This window comes from Gymnogyps californianus, chromosome 1, assembly GCF_018139145.2.
Source record: "Gymnogyps californianus isolate 813 chromosome 1, ASM1813914v2, whole genome shotgun sequence".
NCBI lineage: Eukaryota > Metazoa > Chordata > Aves > Accipitriformes > Cathartidae > Gymnogyps > Gymnogyps californianus.
The window spans coordinates 96,188,708-96,205,653 of NC_059471.1; the positions used below are offsets into that span (position 1 = coordinate 96,188,708).

Genomic DNA, 16,946 nt, shown 5'->3' on the forward strand with positions numbered 1-16,946 from the left:
TAACTACAAGAAGTCACATTACATATCCTTTGGAATGGACCAAGACTGTACTGAAGAAAGATATAAAGGGCAAAAAAAGAGTGCTATTAAAAATAGATACCTTGAGTTATGCCACTATTTTTCACTTGGGGTTCAATCACTTGAATTGTATCATCTTCAAGGTAGAAGTATATTTTACAATGTCTGATTCTATACAGCTCTTGATTTTTGTCAGGCACTTCCTCCTCAAAATAGGCATCAAAAGACAATACCTATTAAAAACAATAAATAAGTATAAAGCAGCAAAATCTCCAATGCCTTTGCAAAATATGTCAATAAAATAAACTTGTTTAGATTATAAGTAACTAAATGTATGAATTTCAGGAGGTAGATTTATTTCTCAGAAATGTAAGAACAGAAATCCACATTAAATCACATAAATATAAAATTCTTTGCTTGGCATTTTTATTATCACAACATCTAAGCAGAGATGGAACTCTAAAGTAAAGAAATAAATCAAACATAAAACTATCAGCAGGCTGCTTGGAAAATCTTCTGAACAAAGCACTTTTGATAACACAATGAGCTACCTAGGTCCTGAAGCAAATTTTAGACTACTATTCAATGAATTGCTGGAAAATAAAGTGCACTATGACAGTAATGGCTTTACCATTGAGGTAAGTGGAAAGGAGAGTTCTTTTTAAGCAGATCCTGCAAGCTGTCTAATAAATGGTACTGAAGACTATCAGAGAGAAATGACGTTTTTCAGGAGTCATTTAGAGCTGTGCAATAGTGGCATTTCAAAACTTACCTGGTTCTGCAATTCAGCGAGTGGGGAAATCTCAGAGAGTACACCAACTGGTCTTCATGGTCTCTTGCAATAGCAATAATGCAAGGAAAAAACCTTCATAGATGAGGTGCTCAGTGGTTTACTACCGTGGCCTTTATGTTTGGAGATCCCAGCTCAAACTTGGCAAACCATTACACAAGTTTTGCACTTCTTGGTATCATTTATACTCTTTAATCACCAAGACCAATTTTAAGGGAACGTGCAAGAAGTATCTACTTAGTAGTCCATTATCTACCAGGATGCTTGCTGTGGTAAGTATTTGCAGGAAGGCATTAATTAAAAAAGGTTTCCATCCTGCCCCCCAACACATTTGGGCCAAATCAGTGCTAATTCGTACTTCATTTTTCACGATGATGCTATTTAATAAATTCAATTACCTTTATTCTTGATTCATTAGACAAACTGAAGCATTGAAAAAAAGACAACTTAGCTGTTCCATATGTTTCAATGAGCATCTGGCAGACCATGGCTTGAAAATGTTTGAAAACTAGTAAGCTGGCCGAGATCCCGGTATGACAGAACAGACCGGTTAATAGTCTGTATTCCTTTAGCACGTGCCTTTGAGAGCCTCAAAGTACTTCCAGGAATACTAGCGACAGAGATTTTAAAACACCCTAATGGACAAACACAACCTCTTTTTCTACATCTGGGGAGAGAGAATCAGCGGCTTGCTCAGGAACACACGAGAACAGCTGCCCTGTGTCCTAGTCAGACTTCTCAATAGGCCACTCTCCCTTCTCTCAGGCAGGTTAAGAGCAAGATGAGGAAAACTCTGTTTCCACAAACTATTTCAAAGGCTAAGATCCCACTGATTTTCAGCATGCATTAAACAATATGGCAGACACATTTTTGGCATCAATTCTCCTGCACTGTGACCTGCCACCATTAGAGAAATAAAATTTAAATTATAATCAAATGACATAACTGTTACCTATTAAACCTGATGGCATTAAATCTTCACACAAAAGAATCTAGACACTATCAGTTATGGTTTGTTTAAGCAGTACAACAGGCAAGTTTCTGTACAACCTATAGACAAAATAGTTGAAAATAAATAAAAAATCATTCTGGCCACATGTAATTTTTAACTGTGGATTCCACTGTTTCATGTATCAAACACAAAAACACTGGATAAAATATCTGACATACAACAGAGCCAACACAAACTCTATCGTCCTTTCCTCTTCTTCCTTCCATTTGTCTAAACATTGGTGTAAACGTATGGTAAATGGTAAATTCCACCATTTTTGGTGACCAAGGTATCCTTCCTGGCCTCCAGCCACTATTCTGGAACAACCAGGAGTCCTGTGTAAATCTCTTGAATACTCCAGGGGACATAAAATGGTACTATGGTGGAACCACTATATCCCAGTCTGAACATCCTGTGGTTCAGCTGACAAGGAGCTGAATTTCATTTCTTGCCCAGCTGCTGATAAGCCATGCAACCACTGGAAACTTCCTTAGATGCTATACCCTCTTCTCCCTATTCTGCTAGTCCTACTAGAGTATAGTCATTTGACAAACATATTGTTCAAATGCCCTATTTGATTACTAATTGTTCTTAATTTTGTCGATGATCTTTTCTGAGAATGGCTGTCTCATGAGACACCAGCCAGGCAAAATGGTCTGTTTGCATAGATCTCCAAGCACAATCGGGTCCTAAATACACTGTATTTACTTCTTTCACTGAGCATACACTTATGTCCTGGTTTACTCCATTCGAGAAGTTTGTGCAAGTTCTTCTGCACTTAAACTTTATTCTCTTTATACCCTTATCAACATGCTAGTGTATGACTGAAATATATGCAGCAGCCAACTGCAATTCTGCAGATCAAAACAGATGATTCAGGAAGGGTGAGGAGGGGAAGGGACAGAAAAGATGATGATTTACTTTTCATTTTAACGCAAAGCTAATTTTAAAACTACTTGAAATGTAACACTTTCTAACTCATGTCTCATCTGTAGTACATTGCTGTGTGCAAAGTTCCCATCCCACTCTTTAAAAAATTAAATGTTACCTATGAAAGCCAAAAGTAACAAACATTGAATAAATGCTGTGGCATTTTGTAAAGTTGGCACAAGGTTTCCCTGGCACCTGTGGTAGTCAAATTATAAACATTGTTTCAAGCCCAGGAGGCCTCGTGTGTGTACTTAATCGTAGAAGAAATCACATTTACACCTGCTTCCTATTAGGCATATGAAATTGCAAAAACTATTTCTCAACCTACTTAATAATGAAGTTTTATGCCTGTCCTTCCTCCAATTACTATGGTACTGCTGAAAGTTAGAAACCAAAGAAAAATGGTAAGAAAGCAGACTACATTTAAAAAGATAAACACCTACTCAAACCATTTTTCATGTAGTCCATTCTGCTGAGTCACAAACTGCAGCACTGGAGGACATAGCTGCATTCTAGGCTCTTAACTGGGGAAGCTGAATTAGTTGGGTAGTACCCTTTAACAGTCTGCAACTAATACAAACACATGAGCCCTCCAGAGGCCAATTCCGAACCTGCAAACTCCTGTCCTGCATTGCCCTGGGGAGGAATACACTGATTAGAGAAGGAACGTCAAAAGGCCAGCTAGCTCATCTCACCAGCCAAGTTCAGGGCCTGATGCTCAGTGGCAGGTCCCCACTGCCTCCTACCTAACCCCTTTATTTCATAAACTTGGGTCCGAGTCCTGCTAACTTACATATGGCCCTGAGAAGCCAATGCACACCTCCTCGTTGAAAGAAGGGTGCAGATAAAGCAAGTGCAGGACTGGCTGAAGCCTTAACGCTTTGGCACATTAGACCAATTCATACTTCAGCACATCATTGCTGAAAACTATGTGAGCAATACTAGGGATTTCACAGACAATGCTAACCGAAGCCACGTGTATCTGTTCAAACCTTACATTTTCTTGTAGTAGTTCTGGTCTGCCAAACAGACGAATGCGTAATTGTACTGCAATTACCTGCGTGGCTTTTCTTTTAAAGGAAAAATCATGAGATTAGACATTCTTCCCAATATTTAAATACTGTAATAATTTAGTCATGCAACATTCCTGCAATCGGCTGAATGATTTCTTTTTCTGGATCATTTTCCTTCTCTGATTGTAGGCTTTTTGCTTTAGAAATAAAACATCGCTAAGTAGAATTTAATGTAAATTTAAACATGGAAAGTAATGACAATGTGCTACAAAATTCATATCATCACAGATTACAGCTATTTGATAACTCTCTAACTTTAAAGGTGTCATTACATTCTTGCAAAATAAAAAAATACTAATTTTAAATTCCTGTATCTATAACAGACACAATCTACCTATATTACACATGAACAGATCACACAAAAGTCAACAGGACTTTGAGCAAGCAAACAGGATGGCATAAGCTAATTCCGAGCCTATAGCACTCCACTAAGGTTAATGGTTGCCGAGTGCCCATGCACATTTTCTCCTGGACTGGGGCCTACCTTACATTCATTCTTACCAGGTTGCCAAATAATTCCTTTACTGTCACCATTTTCACTAAAAACAAATATGTCAACCGCTCCCTTATTTTTATTATATCCTGTAGGAGATGTACCCCAACAGAGAAATATTTTTATATGTTGCTGTATGGCATGATATATGTTTATAGTAATTGTCCAATATACCAATATGATGGAAAAATAGATATTATGACTCTTTTTGTCTATCTAGGAGCTTTTATTGCATGCACAAAATAATCTTCTGAAGTATCTGACTAACTGAATTTCACCTTTATACCGTCTTTGTCATATTGTAGCTATTCATAAAAAACATACAGATATAGATTTCTACGTACCTGCTTGTCAAATGCTACCCAAGCAGGAGCATCACTTCCCATCCCTTCAGGAAACACACTGTATTTAGGTTTCAGCTTCTGACCAGGTAACGGTTCACCTCCTATTCCAGGTTTATCTTCTCCAACCAGCATAGCAACATTATTGCAGTAACCCCAGTGCTGTGACTTGTGGAACTTTTCTTTCCCTATCTGTCAAAAGTTTGGAAAAAAAGGAGGAAAAAAAAGTCTGTGTGTTTGTTTTAAAATCCTTAAGTTAACTATCTAGGCAAAGGGGATTAATCATGTAAAAGTTCCTCTGTAATTACTTCTAATACAGAGTCTAAAAACCTGTAACAACTGGAATGGTGTAAGTGAATTGACATATTTCAGTAGTCAGTTTGCCAGCCCTACAGATGAAAATGGAAAAATATTCCATTCAGTGATTTACCCAGGCTGAGACACAGGATGATACCCGCCATTCTTCCCCCACCTCCTTCCCTGCAACAAGGATTGAGGCGTGTGGTAGAAAGAAGCAAGTCACCCACAAGAACTGTTGCAAAAGGTAGAGGGGGAAAAGCCCTTTCTATAGATCTCCAGAGGACAAATGGAAACAGTTCAGGAGTACTCGGAGAACAGCCTGCTCTCTTTACTTATGTCAAAGATCTTATTTACATTTGCATCCCCAAGTGCAAAATACATAGCTCTGTACTAGTGAACACACTTGAATTTTGGGAGGTTGGATCTGAATCAAAAGACAGAACATTAATTCCATCTGGGCTTATTCCAAAAGAAGGTCTCTGTAGTGATTTCTTTATATTATTACTATTTTTTCAGGCAATTAAGGATGGAGTGCTTAAAAAAATGTGCACAACCAACTGCAAAGAAACCCATCTTGCCTACTCGCATTTCTTGGCTGGGGCTGGAGCCAGTCTTGAAGTGACGCAGAAAAGCCTCTGGCCTCACATGAATATCAGTCCTGCCTGTAGAAATGTCCCTCCTAATGAGCTGCGTGCTTTGCTGGCCAGTTCCCTCGAACGGAGGCAGCCAGTGTGAGCTGCGCTCGGGCAGCAATCCCCTAATGACCCCACACATCAGTCTCACATGAGAGGATAGGGAAATAGGAAAAGCCAACAGAAAGCTCCACTAACCCTTCCTCCCATGAGCAGCAATCCTGACTCATTAGCTCCTCTCGCTCAACTATTCCTCCCTTCCTCGCCCTCTCAAATCCTCAAGACACTTTGACTGGGAAGGCAGAGAAGGGCCACTGGGTAACTGCACCCCGGCACACCTAGTAAGGGGAGACGGAGACTACTGCAGCTGTGCCCTCCCTCGGCCTGGGACTGGGTGAGCACGAGGGAAGATGAGGCTGAAGGGGGAGGAACTGATGTTATGGGTGAGCACAGAGAAGGCCCTGCGTAGAAGAAAAGGCTGGACAGCAAAATTTTTCATAGCAGCGCCGGAGCAGGTATGTTGGTAAAGTAGCAGAGGGCCAAAATTGCCTCCCCCTGCTACATCTGGAAGACTGGGCATCACTAATTACCACACAAATATATTTAAACCGCTACTTCCCAGAAAGGTGTAGACAACACTAAGTTACTATCATAAATCAAAAAATGGTACAAATAATCATTTTTCATCATGGCAATGTTCAGGTGCTCCAAGATAACATAACACACGCTCAGCACAGCCGTTCTGGGAACAAGTGCAAGCAGTGAAGCAGCAAAATCTGAAAGTAACCAAGTAGTTATTTCATTCTGCCAATATGAGAGTGAGGAATTTGAAAGGCAGCTAACCAACCTCATGGCTCATAACATTCAATGCTCATATATACGAACTACTGCACACTGAAGGTTACAACCTGAACTGTTCACCTGCCTTGCAGTGCTCTAAATCCAACGACACAGGACGGAGAGCTGCCCTTGACACAAACAGCTCAATCACTACTTTAGCTTAACCTTTGCTTAAAATCCTTTTGCATACTACTTTTGCAAGGACAGTGGTATGAAAAATAATAAATTACTTACTATTTTTACAAATTATTATTTTTAATACCGTAATAATCAATGGCCATACCTTGCTTAGGTTAACAAAAACTGGGCTAGCCAGCACCCTTTGAAACAGTCATTGCAAAACAAGGTAAGGTTGTACAAGAAGTACTCCTGAACCATATGTTTATCACTCAAGAACAAGGGTTACTGAATAAAAAAGAAAAATCAGTAAAAGGAAATACTTGTTTGTGCAATGACTAGTTAGCCCACGGGCCCCCCGCCACACAGCATTGCTCAAGCCAGGAATTTAACAAGATTAAAAAGAGAGCTGCATATTTGCAGGAATAATGCCCAAAATAAAATATTTCATATCAGCACATTTTTTTGAGCTGTGATATAAAATGTCATGCTTCGGTGCGCAGTGTAAGCACTGACATTTAGGCATTAGGAGCAGCTCTTCATGTGGTCATCCCACTCCTCCCTCAAGAAGTGAGCACAGGTGCTCTCCTGGTACAGGAGTCTGGAACAGACGGGCACTGATGGGGTCTGGCACCCACTTTGTAACACTTCTGCACCTGGGATGTTTTTTCCCTGTCCTTTGGGTGCTACTGAGCTGCCCTTTCTTATTCTATTTCTTTTTTTAATAATTTTGTTCCTCAGTGAGCTCATAAAGAGTTGGGGAGAAGTCAGAATGGAAAGGAGCTTTCTGCATTTATCAGTTCAAATGTGGAATAACTACAGTCAAGCTGAGTTTTAAAAGGGAAATTTCTAGGCAGAAACATCTGATTTATACTGAAGGTGCTATAGAACAGATCCACTTTTTGGCACAGCAAGTATTTAATTATTTTCCCCCTATTACCAAAGCATGAGTTAGGGAGAAAGGCACAGTTATCAAAGCACAGTGAGGGTGGCAGTTTTCCTAGGCAAAGGAAAGCTTTTCATGTCCTCAAAGCTTCTTCTAGAAGCATTTGCTGTTCATCTGTTTCTGGGTTTTGGTGAGCAACAGTGTGGTAAAGTGTTCATCAAAGTAATCCAGGTTTGCTCCTGCTGGAAATTTTCCAGAATTTAGGGATGAAATCACAACATCATTCACAATTTGATATGAAAAATACATGGCCCAACAGCTGCAATTCTGTTCAAAACCTTTTGTGGCATTCTTGTAACTTTTTAGGGTTCGACAGAAAGACTATTTTAGATTCCTTATCACAGAATTACTTATAAGCCCCTTCTCCATGAAAAGCACCTAAATCCATATGCAAAATAATCTATTCTAAAAGTCTATACAGTTATTTCTTAAAAAAACAAAACAAAACAACAATAAACAAAAAACAAAAGAAAGTTTAAGAGTAGTTATAATTGAAGATCACAAAAGAGAAAAATTACATTTGGGAAACTTCAGCTAATGAACTCAGACCACATCCAGCCTAAAATAGTGACAGAACATCATGTTACCTCCACAGCAATATTAAATGACTTCTAAAAGAATTCTGTGAGAGTGCAGGGAAAGAGCTTTACTGTGTCTGCTGTGCTAATGCAGCTAAACTGAACAGGCTGTAGATCTGCTGAACAAAGCTGGCCACTTTCTGTGCGGTGAGCCTGAAATAAATATTGAGGATACATTCAATAGTGACTAATGCAAAGGTCAGGATTCTCTGACTGCAGCTATTGGCTTTGCAAACTCAGCCACTGCAGTCCTTGGGGAACACTGCCTCGTGCTCTCTCCATCTTACTCTTTAATACTCCGGTACAGAGTCACAGCAAACTCATCACGGAGCTGCACGTTCCAGCTGAACCAAACACAACTGGAAATCTCTCACCACAGCGGCTGGAGCGATGAGGGAACCCTGTGACACACACTGTCTCAGGAGCTATGTGTTTTTAACCAAGTCCCACAGGGAGTTATGGCAGAAGCCACTGGTAGCAGTCTCTTCCCCATATCCATTTTTAACTCCCACCTTGAGAACAGCAGCTGCACTGTGGAGGTCCTGCTCAATTCCTTTATCAGGATGAACTGTGGTGTTTCTGAACTACTCTAGGCTGCTGACACGGTCTCCTGGTTGCTTCGGCTAAGCAACAGAAATAAAAGCAAATGCTGCACACTGTGCCAGTCAAATTCATGTGACCAATTTTCAACTCTTTTATCATCCCCGGCTTGCTGCAGAGGTTTCAGTATGTTCAGAGGTTAAGTGGTACTGTAAAAGGAGGAATACCTTAAGACATTGTTCCCAGTAACTCTGGTGCCCCTCTAACACATCCCAGAACAAGGTGCATCAACACTAACAGCCTGGATCAGCACAAGAAGGACATGGACCTGTTGGAGCAGGTCCAGAGGAGGGCCACAAAAATGATCAGAGGGCTGGAACACCTCTCCTATGAGGACAGGCTGAGAGTTGGAGTTGTTCAGCCTGGAGAAGAGAAGGCTCTGGGAGACCTTATTGCGCCTTTCAATACTTAAAGGGGGCTTATAAGAAAGATGGGGACAAGCTTTTTAGCAGGGCCTATTGTGATAGGACAAGGGGTAATGGTTTTAGACTAAAAGAGGATAGATTCAGACTAGATATAAGGAAGAAATTTTTTGCAATGAGGTGGTGAAACACTGGAACAGGTTGCCCAGATTGGTGGTAGATGCCCCATCCCTGGAAACATTCAAGGTCAGGTTGGACAGGGCTCTGAGCAACCTGATCTAGTTGAAGATGTCCCTGCTCATTGCAGGGGGGTTGGACTAGACAACCCTTAAATGTCCCTCCCAACCCAACCGTTCTATGATTCTGTGATTCTATTAGCTTGCTCTTACTGCTTGAGCTGGCACAGCCTGAGAAGACAACAGATGGAAATAAAGTAAAGGGTCCAAAATGCAACCCTGATGGGCACCTACAGGAAGATTTGGGTTTGGGGGTTGTGAACAAACAGAGATCTGGGGGAGTGGGGCTGAAGGGCAGGAGGTAGTGGAAGGGGTTCAGGAAAGAAGGCCACGGAAAGAAGGAGGGAAGGCACAGCAGGCAGGCTTACTTATAAAGAGGTTGGCAAGCACTCTGTCAAGAAAAACTAATGTCCTGTTTTGGCGCCAATGATTACAGAGCAGCAGAAAATACTCAAGCCAGGAAACACAGAGGCAGCAACAGTAGCACAGTCAAGGGCAATTCCAAGCTCCTGCAATAAACAAGGAAGATGTGGAATTTCTGCTGCGCCACTAAAGTTTGCAATAGAAACTGATATTCTCAAGGATGTATTTTCCCCTTGAGATCTATAAACTTATTGTCCGATTCTCTGAGAAATGCCATGCAGAATGGTTGCACAGAATTCTCTCTCTGAGAGGGATTTCAAACCTCAGGCAAGAAAATACACTGGTCAGCTAGCACTTGGTAAATCTGACCCACGCGAATGTGTGATCCTCTCCATTAGCTGCTGATATAAGGCAAGAACATCAATCTGGTATCAGAAGGGGCAGCTGCCTTTGAGAACAGGAGGTAGACCAGTAACTCTAACAAAGGAAGTAACAGTGCTGTTGCATTGCAACCAGCGTCATCCCTAACACAGTCCAGACTCCAAATGCACAAACTTTTTCTTGCAGTAACAGAACAAACCTATTATATGCTATGTTTCCACCACATGCAGGATTAAACATGGTTATCAAGATCTGTGATTTTCTGTCCTGACAAAACAGACGACACGCATATAACTTGTATGGACAAAACTGAAAATCTCAGTATTGCACAATTTCGATATCAGTTAGGCTCTGCAGGCAGAAGCCACAGTACCTAGGTCTCCCCGTGGCTCTTAAACATTGGCTTCGGTGGCAGGAACAAAAGAAAAGAATTGAGGAATTCCCCTTTTCGAGGGTATGCAACAGGTAGCAAAATTTTCAAAGGGGTAACCCACAAGTTACTGTTTGTGAAAATAAAAAAATGAATAAACTCTTTAATGCAACAGGATGGTAAATGGTGTGTGAGTACCACATCCTGCCACTGCCACTGCCGGGCAGACAAGGGCACTTCTCTAAGGCTGTCAGGACAGAGGAGCACCAGCCTTGCCGAGGGGCAGCAGCACTCCCAGCACAGACTCCGGCCTCCCCAGCCTCTGCAAAGGGGAAAGGCCTGACTTCTGCCCATTAGCCAGCCCCCTGAAGAGGGGGACCTCACAAGCAGGCAGGAGATGGGCTAATCTGTGCTCAAAACACCAGCGTGCTCTGTCATTAGATCTCCTGATCACTCACGTGCAAACATGACAGGCACTGCTGACGAGCAGCTTATCTTTGGACTTCTGTTCAAGGCACAGGAGTTTTAAAGGAGGTAAGGGGGTTTATTTGATGGGTGGACTTACGTGTACACAAACTACTGTAATTTTGATTTTAAAGAGATTTGAAAAAATAGGGGCAGTTCCTTTTACTCTCTTTGTAGACAGTAAATATTTTATGCTCCTGACACCTTCTGCTAGCTGTCATTCTTCTCCACCCCATCAAACCAAACATCAAACATGGCACTGCTTGTGCTATGCCTGTCCCTTTCATCCCTGCTCTTCATTTAGTGCAAAGGAAACATTACCGTACGTTACCGTAGGAACCACTCTGTCTGTTTTAAAAGTGCCTATCACCTCCCTATGTTTCCCTCCAGTCTCATTAGCTGTGATGCCCGAGCAGCAAGATTTTGTCCCAGCTACGCAGGACTGCAGCAGCAGCATCGCTCTCAGGGATGTTGCTGAATCGGGCACCAGTCAGTTACAGTTAAGGGAGGGAAAAATAGTAAAAACCAGTCAGCGGCTGCTGCCTTTCGCAGTGCTGGCACGAGAGGCAGCTACGAGCTGCCCAGCCTCACTGCCCTTGCTCCCAGCCAGATGAAGCGTTTCTGCTCCTGGCTGGAGAGGAAGTAATCATTCCTGTTAGAGCGAGCTAGAAGTAATAATAATCATAACAGAGGGGTAATACAAGGGCCAGCGGCTCTTAGATCCAGAGACCTAAGCACTGCAAAAAGATTTCTTAATTCCCCTTTGCCAATGCAGTCCCTGTTGCCCTGAAGTCAGACTCTGTGTCCCTAACTACCTTAAAGCTCTGATTTTCTGGAGACAGCCCAGATGCCTTATTAAACACATCCAAGGTAGACAAAACACATATGTACTCCTCTTCCACTGCCTTTCGTGGGCCTATATATGAGGCAGGTGGAAGTATTAGGGGCAGAGAAAAGAGGATTGCAGCAGCAGTTTGAACAGTGATGAAAGTGGAATTAATACCGATAATTATAAACCAAGGGCTGACAGGAACAGCAATCCCATCCTCTGCTCGTCCTTCTTCAGGGGATGCTTTGCTACTGTTGTTTCTGTGCAATAAGAGGCGTTGATGGCAATGCTTAGAGTACTAACAGGTGAAAATACTTTCTTCCTTTTCAATTTATCTATAGTAGCGACACTTTTTTTTTTTCCCTTTAAATATGCTCTTCTTAGCCTCTCATTTGCGGAACTATATGAAAATAAAATTAAATCTAATAGCCAACAACTAAGATCAGAATGCTTCAGAAGGGATTACAGAAATGCTTTTCAATGAAAAGAGCGAGTTACAAGTATAATCATGTTTACATGCTGTCTTGTCAATGGACTGTTCAAACAATAAGATAAGCAGCAATGTTTATGTGAGCACGGCCCTGTCAAAGCAAGGGTAAAGGTATAATCATGGTTTTACAATGCTGTCTTGTGGCAATTGTGAGTTGATTTTCACACCTTTCGTTCTCATAACACATATATGCACTATATATACTTCAGCATGGGGTGTTCAATGCTCTCTATATGTAACTCTTCCCAAGCATGTGAAGCCAAATACTGTGCCTTTTCTCTGAAAAAGGAGGCACTATGTCTATCACAAAGACTCTTCACTGCTCCTGTGAAACTCTGGACACAACTTACTCCATCATACTCCAAAACCAATAATCCCTATCAAGCTAAATTGAAATTTGGAGAACAATAAAGTCACGGATAACGTTGAGCTGAGCTATTCTGCTTCCACCCAGCAGATACCAGTGGTACACACCTATTTCAACGTTGCTGATATGCCTACTCAGCTAACTCAAGTGTTATATACACAACCAACTCTTTACAATACAAATTTGAGTTCAGAAAGAGAGACTGAGTATTCACCACCAGACCCCCCTTTTTTTTTTCCTTCTAAAACAATGGCACCCAGCCTGCTGTTCGCAGGGAAGAAGTTGCCTGAAACATCCTCACTGCATGTAAGCTGGGCTCCTCCTGCAAGAGGTCCTGTGTTTGCACACACCTGTGCAATGCTGACACACCAAGTAAGGCTGGGGAGTCCACATATTTCTATGCAATTTCATGCTCCCTGTACCAGCACCTGGGCGGCTACAATTGTATCTACCTGTCTCGTGTTTTTAGAGAGCTGCCAGAGGTTTTATACTGGTCCACACTTAATGCAAGCTGATTCATAGCTCATAAAGTAGGCTCCAGATATGCTAACAGCATGGAGAAGTCTCATATTGAAGGGGTACTGACACTTATGGTATGATAGGCATTAATACATGCATCTTGACAAATCATTTGCAAATTGTCCCTGAACTACATTATCACCTTCCATACACTCCCTCATAGGGTGGACCAGACTCAGGAGCTAGCAAAGCATCCCAGCAGTCAGGATGCAGAAATGAGGGCTCTAACGGCCAGAACATGTTCATAGTGTGAAAACCACAGATTCCCTTCCAGATATTTTAACATTATTAAGAAAGTCTACACTGTTTCATTGGTGTCCTAAAGGCACCAGCTACAGTGCCATGCCCAAATCCTTCCTTACCTACCACACCATTACACAGTACAGATTGTATTCAGTAAATTTCTAGCTATCCTTGCTGATCAAGTTTGAAGTAGTGACAGCAGCCTTCTCTTTTGTTTGCTATTGTAGCTCATGATAAAAATACCATCTTACATATTCACAGACTGCCATCGGTATTTAATAGCACTGGCAGCTCTGAAAAGACACATTATCATCCCTAGCATTCCCCCCCCCCCGCCCCCACAAAGACTTTTTGGGTTATTTAGAGGGTATCATCTGCCTCTCCCCGTTTTGCTTTGTTAGAGACGCAACAAGAGCTCAAACTGCCCCACAGCAGTTGCCAGCTCCCTCAGTGCCGGCCTAGCTGCAAAGTATTCCCACTCTCAAGGTAAAACCGGAGGAGGGTTGTACACCCAACAGCATCCCGCCTTCCACTTGCCGGGTAAGGAGGCGGGGGGAAAGGCCTCGCCGTGGCACCGGCGCTCGCTCGCCACCCGGGGGCCGACTCGCAGGTAGCACCCGCGCCTCAGCCCCTCCTGCCGGCCCCACCGACAGCCAAAGCGCATCTTCTTCCGCCCTCCTCACCCCTCAGGCCAGCGGAGCGCCGACGGCGCCCACCACGTAGCGGCCGCGTCACCCCCGGCCTGGCCTGCCCTGGCCTGGCCTGAGGGAGGCGGCCGGGCCAACCGACGCCGACGCCGGCAGGGCCCCGGCGGCAGCCCCGGCACCGGGGCAGGGGAGGGGAGGGGAGGGGAAGGAAGGGGCGTCCCCTCCGCTGTCACTCACGTTCCGGTGGCGGGAGGCCCCGGGCAGGAGCGGCAGCGCCATAGCTGCCCCGGCCCGCCGGGAGCCTCGCGCCGCTGAGGGGGGGCCGTTGCCTGGAGACCGGCCGATGACGTCACGGGCGGGGCGAAGGGCGGTGGGGCCGAGCGAGGCGCTGCCGGCCTGGGCCCCGCCCCGCGGCGGCAGGAGCGGGCCGGTGGGGCCGCGCCGCCGCGGGGGCCGGGAGCCGCGGGCCCCAAAGGCTCACCGCTACCCGCTCCCTGCGGCCCTGCCGCCGGTTCCCCTGGTGTTATAGCCCGCCCAGGCGGTACTGGAGGGAGGCAGGCCCTCGCCTTCGTCCTCAGGAGCCCCGGCCCCGCGGGCGTGCGGGAGGGGCGGCGGTGCGGGCCCAGAAGCGGGGGGGGGGGGGGGGGGGGGCGCGAGTCAGGGTTTGCGGCCTTTGGGACCGAAGTAGAACTCAATACGAATCCATTTATTTAATTTTTCAGAATTCATTGCCGGCTTCTTCACAAATCTCAACGTTTACGTCAGGCCCAAAGCTTTGTGTCGTTCCCTTCCCTCCCGCCCGCCTGCCGGGGTGCAGTAACCTCTGTCTGAACATGTTTCCCCCCCAAAATAACTCTGGAACTGGGGTCATGGATGGGGCAAATCCCACCACAGTTGCCGTTTTCTGCACGAATTAGTTTTTAATGTTTTTCGTTTTGTGACTTTTATACAGCATGTTTTACTTCGTGGCCCTGGCGGGCTTGGGGGAGTGAGGGGTGGGATGCTTTTACATCTTTTTGTTTGTTTTTTTGCATTTTAGTCCACCGGGATGGTGCAACTAGGTCAGTGGGTTTCCACTTTCTGGTTTCCCAGTGCTGTATTATGCACCTGCATTTGCATTTAGTGCAGAAAGGTAAACATTTAAAATTTATTTTAATTGAAAATAAAAGGAACCATCATTTAAATCACATTCATTTCATACAGTGGGTGGTATTACGCTCAAATTTAAATTTCAAACAGAAAATACAGTGAGAGTTTCTCATGGATGGCTTGGGGGGGGGGGGAAGGGTTGTTTCTTTTAATGGAAGTAACATTTTCCTTGTTAATAAGGGAGGATGCATTCCAGATTGCCTCCAAAGCCTATTCCGGAGAACAGCAACGATGCTACGTTATGTTCCTCCATTTTACATAAAGCTGTTCATGAATATATTTTTTTAATTAGAAGTGCTTTTTACAGAAAAATGAGCTTATGGATAAAATAGCTGAAACCCAAATATTTCAATTCTGATATGCCATCATGCTGTCTCAGAGGAGCTGTACTTCAGTTGCTTAATGTCCTTATTCTCATAGATGGAGTGGATCTCCCCTGCCATATTTCATACTGTATAGTGCATCAGACCATGAAATTCCCATAACATGTCATCTCTCCTCCCTGAAACAGAGGCTGGTGGAACAGCATGGGCAATGTGTTCGGTCTGAACGAGTCTAGGAGGCGCTCCCCGTACAGCTCCCATGGAGCGCTTGTGCAGCATTCGCTATCTCTGTGAATTGGTATTTGGCCAAAATGTTCTGATTTCAAAAGCTGTAATTTCAGTGCAAATTCTTTCATTTTCTATTTTTTTGCCAAAAGTTTAGAATGGGGAAGGGAAGGGAAGGAAAGGAAGAGGAAGGAAGGAAAGCAAGCTGTGCAAATTCTGAAAGGGTCATTGCAGGGCACGCAACACTGCCGTACTTCAGCAGTGAAGCTCTTCAGCATCGCCCGCTGTTCATGCCACGTTCATGTGATCCCCCCATATCCTTTCAATATGTCTTTATGTACCTGACAAACATTGCACAGGAGACAGCTGGCATACTCATGAAACATACCTTTCAGTTTTGGCAGCTGTCATTAGAGAGCGAGGATCTTCAGAAAGTGGATCCAACGCATTTTATGACGTGTATGCGCCAATGTGTCTCTGAGATTAGTGAACCAGCCTAGCTGCAGCTTCGTGCAGAATCCCCATAGGCCACTTGCAACTAATGGCACAACTTCTCATTTTGGGGTAGTAACCATCGTCAAAACACGATAGTGAAGAGTTAGTGTCTCTCTTCACTTCATTCATCCTCCAGAATTGGTATCTCCTGTTTAGTTTTTGTGGCTCGTTACATAGCGGGGCGGTTGAAATGTCTTAATACTCTTCTGATACCAATAATAAACTGTTGTTCCAAGGTTTCAGGCAGTACAGGCAGAGGCTGTATGCGAAAAACACGCAAGGGAAGCAGCAGCACTTCTTTAGGAAGGTTAGTGACATGCACGGCGTCCATAGAGAGTCCAATGCATTTCCAGCAGAAAATCCCGTGAATTGTCCCTAACCTTCAGGTCAAATCCTTCTGCATAGGATTACCTTCTGCCTCACGCAGTGAAGAAGCCGCAGGGAGCTGTGGAGAAGGGGAGCATCTTCCTTGTACGCCAAAAGCATGGTTGCAATGTGATGTTTTCTACCAGTCTTCAATCATTTTTTTGCTTTCAAAAGTGGGAAAAAAAAAAGAAGAGTATATTCTACTTTAGAACAAAATTGTTTCTTTCTACATTACCTTCCCTTTGGCGTTTCTCTCACATGTTTATCTTTTTTGGTCCTTGCTATATTCACTCAAGAATACAGACCAAGTGAAAACAAATTAATTTTAATGCCTTTTCTGGGAAAAATAAAAGTACTACAGGAAAACCATTTTTGATAAAAGCTTTTTATTAAATGATTGTTAATGACAACAAAGGCAAGCAGTTGGCAGTAGTAAATTAACTGTATATTCTGACAGTACTCTATGG

At 43.6% G+C, this 16,946-nt stretch overlaps 1 protein-coding gene across 1 annotated transcript in view; it reads right to left on the reverse strand.

Moving 5' to 3' along the window:
• EFHC2 (EF-hand domain containing 2) overlaps positions 1–14,217 on the reverse strand; it is a 61,508-nt gene extending 47,291 nt beyond the window's left edge. Inside the window, exons 1-3 of the mRNA XM_050902055.1 lie at positions 14,159–14,217; positions 4,640–4,828; positions 101–251 (exon numbers count right to left, since the gene is read on the reverse strand). Coding sequence (XP_050758012.1) covers positions 101–251; positions 4,640–4,828; positions 14,159–14,200 — 382 coding nt within the window. The 5' untranslated portion in view covers positions 14,201–14,217. The remainder of the gene's footprint in view (positions 1–100; positions 252–4,639; positions 4,829–14,158) is intronic.
• Between the last annotated feature and the right edge of the window lie 2,729 nt (positions 14,218–16,946).